General features: G+C 41.1%; 1 protein-coding gene across 1 annotated transcript in view; it reads left to right on the forward strand.

Annotated features, from left to right (window-relative positions):
- Positions 1-1,347: 1,347 nt before the first annotated feature.
- Positions 1,348-10,637, forward strand: part of xpo7 (exportin 7) — a 35,293-nt gene continuing 26,003 nt past the window's right edge. Inside the window, exon 1 of the mRNA XM_017427371.3 lies at positions 1,348-1,431. Within this exon, the coding sequence (XP_017282860.1) occupies positions 1,399-1,431 (33 nt within the window). The 5' untranslated portion in view covers positions 1,348-1,398. The remainder of the gene's footprint in view (positions 1,432-10,637) is intronic.

Consider the following 10,637-nt stretch of genomic DNA (forward strand, 5'->3'; position numbering starts at 1 on the left):
TAACTTCTACACGTCAGGCATCATAGCAGCTAAAACACACATGGCTCAATACAAGAACAGGGACAGGAAGTCAAACATCAGCCACTAAACAACAGGACAGTCACTATAAGAAAGCCCTCAAACTCTAATTCTGGAGAGTATTCCAGATAGGAGGGTCTAAAACTCTGACTCTATCCGGAAAGTCCGAGTTGACCGAGTCCGAGTGAGGAAACTCTTAGTTTCCTGTTCCAAAATGGCTGATTACAATGAGCTCATTCAACTCTGAGTATCTTAACCCTGATTCACCATGAAAACTGCAGGACCAAAAACAAACAAACAAAAAAACTAAACAAAAGAAATAGGTATTGTTATGCCACTGGAGCAGGAGGTCCTCCTGCGAGTTTATAAAGAATATAGGGTCACATATTTTGTAAAAAAAATAAATTAAAATGAAAATACATGGCAGCAGCAGCCAAGGAGAGAGTGGCTGCCTGAGTCAATGAGAAGGTCTTAATGCACTTTTTCATTGGTTTTACATTTATCTGCACTTGCCAATATGTAGCACAGGTGAAAAAGTTTTGGATTGAATAAAAAAGGTCCATTAGGTGAGAAGCAAACTTGGATCCAGCTAAAAATGAAGTATAAAACTAATTCAGCAAGGTGAGACATGATTTTTTATTGCACAATATACATTAATTCAGTGGCTTTTTTAGCATAGAAACCTAAACCCCCAACAAAATATTGTTTTAGCACAATGTATTTGAACCTCAAAATCAGGAAAGTGGAGCTAGAAAGTCTGTTACTGAAAGGCTAATTAAGGTGGGTGGATGTTCACAGGTAAGAGGGGTCAATGGTTGGCACAATCTTATTTCTTCTGGGAAATAAAAGACTAAATGAATGAATGTGGATCATGAAGTCATTCTGCTTTGACACGAGTTGAATTGTTTCAAAATGGCCAACTCAATGTTTTTTATAGAAAACCTGACAGCGAACAAGTTAAGTTCCCAGACTCCGATGTTCCCTAAACCCGGGGTTAACTTACTCAGGACTTTCTGGAACTCTGAGAAACTCTGTGAGCCTTCGTCAGCAGCTAAATGGGAATTTGGAGGACAACTTACAAACTGCACAAGTGTCGTCCAACTTAACATTTGTGTCACAAGTGGAACCCCACATTTGGCTATGCTTGTTATTGTTTTGTTGTTAGTCTGAAGGGAAAGTCTGTTGACAAGTCGTGTCGTTTGTTTTCATTTCTGCCAGCTGCTTTTGTGCTCAGTTTTGAAGCCTTACTCATTTTTGTGCTGATTGCATTGCATCGCGTTACACTCTGCTGCTGACATAAATCAAGAGCAATTCCGGGCCTCCGCCAGCAGGGGCGCTGTTGCCTCCGTTCATACCCATAAGCGGGGGAGTGAGAGGTGCATGAAATGGAGAAAAATGGCGGATCATGTGCAGGTAAGCAGAGGTTTCATGTTTTTGTTACAAACACTTCGCCGAGGGGCGCGGGGGGGAGGCCGGACGCGAATCCCGGCGCTCCGTCCCGGGTACGGAAGCAGCGCGCGGCCGGCGGGCGCAGCCGGCGTCGGTCCGAGGGCTGTCGGCAGGAAAAGAAAGGATGAGCAGCCTGTGTTGACTCGTGGCCTGCTGTCACTGCTGCCCAGGCGGCTTGTTGCTGGGTTAGCTCGTGTTAGCTGCGGGACAGAAACAAAACACAGGCGCGGGAGCCTCGCGGTTCCAGCTCGTGCGATTCCCACCCCTGTGTCCGTTCGGGTGAGAGGCTCGTCGCCGCCGGGACGAAGGAGCGTTTTAGTGGCGTTTTTTCCCCAAGGTCTCTGAAATAAACAACAAGGCACCCAGGCGCTGGCAGCGTACGAGTAGCTTCCAAGCTAGCACGCTCTGGGTAACGGCCAGTTCGCGCCACTGGGACTCGGGCTCGAAACATTCATTGTGTCGGGACCTGTGAGCCTCGCCGCTCGGCGTGGTGCTTTGTGTTTCTGGAGGTGTCCATATTTGTTTACGTCTCCTGTTGTTTCGGGGATTCGGAGAGCCCCTCGCAGGCTAGGCTAACGCTAGCCCGTGCTCAGACGTCAACTTCTCCCGCCCGAGCTCGTTTGAAAACATGACTCGGTCTCGTTTAACTGTTTGTCGGTGAAAGCGGCTGCGGACCTCACGGCTTTGTGGGTTTCTGTGGGGAAAGGCTGGAGGGACGTGTGGAGGGGAGAATCGGCCGGTTCAACACATGCGCCCGAGCTGCAGAGCTTTGTTTTCGTGTCGCTGTCCTTCCTGGAAGCTTTGTAGTCAGATCCGGACACATGTGGGAATGGAAGAGGAGGACAGGGCTGAACTTTCCTCCATGTTGTCAGGAGAAGGACCCCGCAGCTGCGAGTTTCAAACCATCCCGGTCTTCCTGCTTTGGCAGACCTCGTTCATGCTTAAATATAAAAAAACGAGGGGTATTTGAATGATCAAACTTCCTTTAATTGTTACAAAGATCCCAAACAGGGCCGGTGGCCTCGTGGAGGAGGCTGTGCTCCATCACTGATACAGACTGTCTGTGTGATGCTCTCAGGGACGGGGGGAACTAATTGTATTAACAATAATAATAATAATAAATTATCTCCTGTCTGAGCTGTCCAGTTTTTAGAAGGTGATTTTTCAGCTAAAAACAGAAAAATAGTTCCAACTTATTTTTGCCTTTTGTATCTTAAAACACTAAGCAAATTACTACACTGATAATGAATTTGAATATGATAAAACTCCTTTTCCTGTCCTCATTAATGGTTGTTTTTTTTCCACCTTTTTAAGAGGCTAATTTTGTTACCAGTAATTAAAGTTTGCCCCATTTATCATCGTAAACAGAAAACCAAGTTTCACAACTTTAAATAAAGAACTTAAATTAAAAAATAGGACTTTTCATTATAACCATGAGCCATTTTTCCTTTCTATTTTTACTTTTTGTTGTACCTGTGTACTGTTTTTTGCTCTGCGCAAGGTGCTATATGAACTTTACTTACTTTCCATGCTAAGTATTCAAAACTAAATAACACTGGACGCTATAGGTAAGCTCATGAATTGTCTGGCTAATTAGTTAAACCAAAATACTTTTTTTTCAGTAATTGGCATTGCGTAGGCATGCTGTACAGACTTTTGCTTCCCTTACCTCGACCAGACATGTTTATTAAACAGACTGAGACTGTGCACGCCGATTGGCATTTAGAAGTTTGACGGTCACTAATAATGAGCGAACGAAGGGAACGTGTCCCTACGCTGCCCGGCCGAGGTGCACTTCCTCCCAGCCACCAAGAGCCACCTGTGTCTCCGCGGTCTCTTTAAGTTCATAAGTTTCAACGTTTTGCTGGAACAGTTGTAAAGTCGGCTGTATTTTCTAACAGCCTCGAAAAGCTTAATCTCATCAGAGCAGCAGAAGCAAAATGACCCGCATAAACAACAACTTCTGACCAATCACACGACACTTGGTGCAAACCCCTGTGAGAAAACGTTTGGCCAGGGCCTTGTCTCACAGAGCCGTGGACGAAGCTGGTACGAGAGAAAAATGACGCAATTTTCGTCGCGCAGCTACATGAATGAGAGACAACTTTGTGATGCTTAACATCAGCAGAGAACCCGTCTCTGTGAGCTAACGTTTGACAAACAAGATACTACTGGTACACTTTTTCCCCCAGAACCATTAAGATTTAATTGATTTGATATTATGTTTTTTTTTTTAAATAAGAAGAGGTAGAATTATAATCTACTTTGGAACTAGTGATCGTACCCTACCTTCAGTCAGCTGTTAGCCTAGACCCTATTCACATCTGGCTTTAACATCTGTCAACTATAATGGATTTGGATAGCTCTGAATACAGGTGTGAACAGCCTCAATGCACCTTGTCAACAGTCTGAACTACGGCTGTACAATATTCTGCAAATTTATTGTCATCACAATAACAGTGTTGCTAAGGACCGCAGGAAATCACGGATCATTTAAGTACCACACATTCATGATGTTCTGCTAATGATATATTTGATCAATCCAAGAGACTCACTAACCTTGATGTTCACATTTGGTTTAGAGGATAGTGATAACCGTATCGCACATGACAAGATGTTTTTAATATCGAGCAGCCTTGGTCTGAACACATTACTTCCTGAGCCCCACTGTAGAAACACCTACTGAGGCCTAAATGTCTCAATGTCAGGAAAACAGTTAACTCACTACTGGCTGATTTAGGCTAAGTAAAGAGCAATCCTTGGGAATACTGTGGAGATGCAGCATTTTTAGTTGGTAAATTATGGCTAAAAGTTGTAAAAACAAACAAACAAAAAAACCTGTTTGAATTATTTTGAGTAAAAGTGTCGGTTTTGTTGGGATTTTATCCATCAGAGTGGATTACAGGAAGCAGTGTGGTGAGTTTCTCTTTAGTTTTTGTTCTGATTGTTTTTAGAGCTGGTTGGACCACTGCAGTCGCTGTAAACTACAATGTGCCGTGTCAATCACAGAACAGTCTGAGCAGCATTATGTTGCATTACACTCGCCTAATTAAACAGCGCCAATGTTTTTACACACCTGTGTATCCAACAGGACCGGCTGACGCCCTGTTTGTTGCTCCCTGTGTGACATTGCTGCACGTGTATTTGGATAATTGACAGCGAATACATTTTGCGGCGTGCACGTTTAACTGCCAGGTGTGAACGCGCTCAATCAGAGCTGTCCAGTTGCAATCGAATCACCAAAAGCGGATGTTGATGCCAAGTGTGAACAGGGCCCTAGATGGGGTTGGTTCGACCAGCACTGGGTTCCAGAGCTTAATTATTAATGTTCTTATAAGGCAGGACAATCTCTCTCCTTCAGAGGCTGTGTGAGAGGAGCAGCTCCTGTAAACATGCTGCACATGTGTATACGTTAGTATACAAAGAGTGGTGGAGTAAAATCAACTTTATTTTAATAAGTGCAGTCTGGTGGCTCAACTAGTCTAATCTCTGACAGACGTATGTCACAGAGCCTTCTCTTGGTGCACTTTTGACTCTTTAAAAGCAGCTGTATTATGATGACTGATGTAAAACAGAAATTGTGAAGTTTACGTCTGCTCAGAGGTCCTGATATCAATCAGTCGGGAAATGATTTGATAAGAATCTCTATCCTTTTGTTAAATAGATGTTTTGATTGTGATTTACACTAGTTAATGTTCTCTGTCAGTTTCAACCAAAAGCTGTGAAAACAATGTAAACAAACCATATATTTTTGACAGTAAAATCTAAAATTTCCTGATGGCTAAATGCCTTTTTTTAAGTCGGGGAACTTTCTATAGAGTTGCTAAAGTCACAATGTTTTGTGTATGTCATTATTTAATCACTTAGTTCCTTTCTCCTAAGATGATCACAAGATAAACAGCAATGTTTCCACTCAAAAGCATAATCTACGTTCACCATTTTCTCTGCCCAATTTACAGTTTTTTTCAGTCTAGACATTGCTTTTGTTTTTACAAGCAAAGTTATTAAAAGACGAAGGGTATCCATTATCTCAATTCACGCCACGTCATTTTTGCAAGTATTATACAGCCCTAAAACAATAATACAACTCTCTGAAAAAGCTGGAATTTTGTGTAAAATATAAATAAAAACAGAATGCAAATTTTGCAAATCTCATGAACTCATATTTTATTTTCAGTGGACCATACCAGATATATAGCGAATGTTTAAACTAAGAAATTGTAGTTTTAATCATCTTCAGCTGCTTTTAAAACAGCTCTGATTCTGTTACGGACGTCATTGCATGGACTCAGGAACATTTCCACTAATAACTGTCTGTAAACACCGTTGACCATGCCATGCTGCTTAAAGCTTTATCGTCCAAAGAAGAAGCCAGATGTGAACCATCCAGAAACACTGCGGTCTTCTCTGGGCCATAGATCATTTAAAAAGGACTGAGGCAAAGCAGAACATTGCTCTGTGTTCACATGTAACAAAACTTGAAATTTTTTTTTGGAATCCACGAATGTCACGTCCTCTGTACTAAAGAGAAGACGAACCATTCAGCCTGTTTTCAGCACTCAGTTCAAAAGCCTGCCTCTCTGATGATATGGGGGTACATTAGTGCCTATGGCAAGGGCAGCTTACACATCTGGAAAGGCAGGAAAGTATATAGAGGTTTACAAGAACTTCTGCTCCCATCCAGATGTTTTCTGTTTTTAGGGAAGGCCTTGCACATTTCACTAAGACAATGCTAAACTGCTTACTGCATCCATTACAACAGCGTGGCTTCGTAGTAGGAGAGTCCAGGTGCTGAACTGACCTGCCTGCAGGTTTTGTTCAGACCTCACCAGCAAAAAAAAGAAAACATTTGCTTCATTATGAAACAAAAAATCTAGTAAAGAAGACTCAGAACATTGAAACAGCTAGAATCCATCCAAAACAAATAGGACAATGTTCCTCAGTTCCTGGATGTTTACAGGTTGTCGTTAAAAGACGAGGAGATACTTCACAGTTGGAAACATGGTCCTGACCCGACGTTTTGAGATGTGTTGCTGCCATTACCTTATTTTTTCCAAGAAATTGCAGGGTTTCTTAGTGTAAACATTTGATATGTTTACCATGTTCTGTTGTGAATAAAATATCGGTTTATGAGATTTGCAAGTAATTGCGTTCTGTTTATTTACAGTTTACACATCTGAACATTTCTGTTTATGTGGCTGCAGTTCTAAGTTTCACTATTATCTGGTGTGTGTATTCTGCACCGACCCTAAAGCTGCGGACTGGGTCGAGTCGATCATTATTTCCTCGCTGCTTTCCTGGGTGGGACCGAGATGCTGCGTATAGATAACCGAAGCACTTGCAGCTACGTACAAACTTGCAGCTGTTCCAGATAAATCGCTTTCAATCGTTTCTCAGTTTGCGGGATTTATGTTTAGTGCTGAAAGCTTGTCAAATTATTACTGTTTTTGGTTTTGCATTTAGTCTTTTTTTTCCTAAAAGTAAAGATGCCGCCCATCAAATTCTGCTTTTATTATGTGAACAAAAATGTGTTGTCAGAAGCTGAAGGTTGAACGCTCAGGTGTGAGACAACCCATCGGAGCTCTCGTCTTTTCCAGCCCACAAATGTAACAGTCTAGCTGTTTGGCCGTAAACTAGTGGAAGTAGTAGCTCAGCTGTGAGTAAGACTTAAAATGTTTTTCAGGTGTAATGTATCGTTGGCGGAACTTTTATAGAAGCTGTAAAACCAGCTCTTGTGACTCATTGGTGACTTCGGTTGTTTCATAAATAACAATTCATGGAAGTTTGTCTCTTATTAAGATCAAGTTTCGAACGTGTCGAGGAGCTGAAACCAAACTTAGACATAGCATTTTTGACGGCTATAGTTCCGAGCAGTGCGGTTTATTCTGTTTAATGTTGGCTTTTTCGTGATTATTATAGATGGCTTTTTTCCACTCCTTTCAAACCACCTGTCCCACCTGTCTAAAATGTGCACACAGCTGTCCTCGGTGTCCCCTGTCTTTCAGATGATGAGCTGCTGAGGCTTGACCTGACGACCTGGCATTTCTGTTACGTGTCTCTGTCTGAGAGTGTTCTTTAGTTTGAAACGCACTGGAATATTGTGCTTCGAAAAAACTCATTTTGAGGCTTTCAGGTTCTCCAGCCACGTATGGAACGGCTAAGTGAGCCCAGTTAGGGTATCCACAGACTCTGGGTGCTTCCTTGATGTGTTTGTGTTCCTCGTCCCTCCTGTCTGTCCTTGTATGGACCTGTTCGGCTCGATGCTGTGGAGTTCTGATAGCTGACTGTTTGTGTTCCAGCAGGTGGTGAGAGTCAAACAGCAGATATTAGTTTCCTGTAGACGTCAGTGTTGAGGCTTCCATCTCTTTCATTGGGTACCCAACAGTCCAAGAAGGATACTTGTTGTGAACTTAATGTTGATTACTCAGTTGATATGTTTCGTAAAAGCTTGCAGCTCCTTTGACTTGGATTTTGTCAAAAAAAGTCAAAGAAATGGACGATCAACACTCAAAAATCAGCTTTTTTCCCCCCAGTCAGTAAACTTACCATAGGGTCACTGGGAGAGGAAGATCTCAAAAGAACAGAACTTAACACAACAAATGCAGGCAGAGATGATGGCTTCATAGTTATAAAATTGAACAGAGCCAACGCTTCATTCCTGTTGGCAGGATATTCCAGTGATGAGGAGAAAAAAAATATTGTTTCAGTTGAAACATTTAAGAAGAGTGAACCAAATATGTGTAATTAGGATGTCAGGTTACAGGCATTGTGGATCTTTTTTTGGCTTGGGTGGTTGATTTATTATTATTTTTGCTTTATTAAGTATGGGCCAGTATGAGATACTGATGGTATGATGGATAACTTTGAGCAAAAATACCACAGTTTGACATTATGGTATTAAAACAAAAAAAAATGTAAACATGATTAAGTTGCCTTTTAACAGAAATCAAATACTATTGCCACTTTACACTAAACCTTATCACATATTGCTTAAATTAAAGGTAAAATAATATAATATTTATTTACTTAATTTCATTTTAATTCGCCAATATAAATAAGTAGACAGAACACAAGTGAACATGTTGACAGTCAGATTTTATAATCAGTGTCCGCTTTTTCCTGCCTTCAGGACAGATATTAAACAAATTGCTTTTATTTGTAAAAAAAAAATTTACAATGATTTTCAAGCCCAAGGCTCTTTTTTACATTTATTCGCAAGTAACGTGGTTTTTAAATTTAACACAAAAAAATCAGAGGCTATTTTTAATTTTTTTTTTTTTTTTTTTTTTTTATTGTTGAGAGGACATTATGGACATAATTCACCATGAGCAGCATGTTTAATGACACTATCTGCAGTTCTCTTTAAATATGTTATTCACTAGAGAGCTAAAATTTCCCCATTAAGAAAATGTACCTTTTTAAAAACAAAGTGTTTCTTTTTAAAGACAGATAAGGTTTTCTTGTTCCAAAAAACTGCTTATTTCCTTATTAGCTCAACAAGATACAAACAAGTGACAGACCAAACTAAACTAAACACCAGATCAATTTATTTATAATTCTAAAGTAATTGTGCTTATTGCACAGAGTATCATTTTTTTTTTCTCTGCTCTTCAGCTCTTTGTAAAGTAACAATAAGAAGCTGACAAGCTGTTAATATTTAAATAGCTAGGCTATTATTAGCTTCCGTAGCGAGCCTGCAGTAAGCTGTATTTATTTCACCTGCTAACAAGCTAACTCTTGTAGCTTGTTGCAAATGTTTGTTTCCAAACAAAGTTTCCTTAAAAAGAGACGGGTGGTGTTTCTCTGGTTAACAAGCCATGACTGACTGCTTGATAGCGTAAATAAAAAAAACATTGCGATCTGCATCACAACCAGAATTTAGTCAACTGCTTGTTTTTTGTGACAACCCCAACATTTCCTGAAAATTCATCCAAATCTGTTGATTATTAGTTTTTATGTAATCTTGCTAACAGACAGGGAGACAAACACGACCGAAACATAACCTCCTTGGCGGAGGTAACAAAGGGCTCACCTGCTGCAGCATAGAGGTTTTAACAAAGGAGTCACCTGTGACCCAATGACCTTGAAGTCAGTGGTGATTACCCTTGACCCATGAGGTGCCCAGCCATGCATTTTGACATTCCTACGCTACACAGTTGCTGAGTTCGAGCACAGGATCACCTGTGACCTCGACCTTTGACCAGATCAGCACCTAAATGTAATCGCTCGTGTTTGACGTTTCATGAAAATCTGTTCATGATTTGTTTGAGTAATCTTGAACACAGACAGACAGACGCTGCCAAAAACATAACCTCCTTGGAGGAGATAATAAAATGTACAACCAACCAATGAAGAACTTTTTAAAATTTCTTCAGTTGTGGCTAACATACACAACTGAGTGACGCTCGGAGCAACAGGTATGGTCACTTGCTCGGGCCTTCCTCCCCCTCTCCTCTCTAAGAGCTTCGCTGGAGGAAAGGGGTTTTAATATCCAGCTGTTGACGTCTGTATACCTGCTGGAACAGTTTCCCTATATATGCAGCTACTATCATAACAAGTGAATATCTAGAGCATCTTCAATTTGCTAAATCACTTCGGTTTTAAAGATGAATCACCACTTCTGTGTGCCCTGCATGAGCACAGCGACCCACAAGGTGTCCCTCACATAGAGTCAGTGGGACACTGCTGCGTCTCCTGAAAGGCAAATCCACTCACAACAGTATGTGTTTACATCACATAAGGTTGGATTTAAAAAAAAAAGTATAACCCAACAAAACATCTGTCTGCTGTCAGACTCCAAATAACAACAGAAGTGGTTTGATTTAAAATTGGAAACCCCAGCACCCGAACGCCGTTCAAACGTGAGCTGAGTTCATCGTGTTCCTCCGACCGGTTCTATTGTTTCCGCTTCGTACTTTTTAAAGCTGCCACAAAGCATTAGGAAGTGTTTACAGAGCGTGAGCGTAATCCTGAACAGATTTTCATCAGTAAAGCTGCAACTGGCCATTCAGCAACCGTTGGTTTATTATTATTATTGGGGCCTGCCAGCAGTGCATAGAGAGCAGTACAATGCCTTGCGAAGCACTGCCTCATGCAATGCATGCAGGCACCTATTACTCTACACCGAATAAGGTGTCTCTTTATTATATGGTCTTCTTCCGTTACCCTTA

Source organism: Kryptolebias marmoratus, linkage group LG14, assembly GCF_001649575.2.
Source record: "Kryptolebias marmoratus isolate JLee-2015 linkage group LG14, ASM164957v2, whole genome shotgun sequence".
In the NCBI taxonomy this organism is placed as follows: domain Eukaryota; kingdom Metazoa; phylum Chordata; class Actinopteri; order Cyprinodontiformes; family Rivulidae; genus Kryptolebias; species Kryptolebias marmoratus.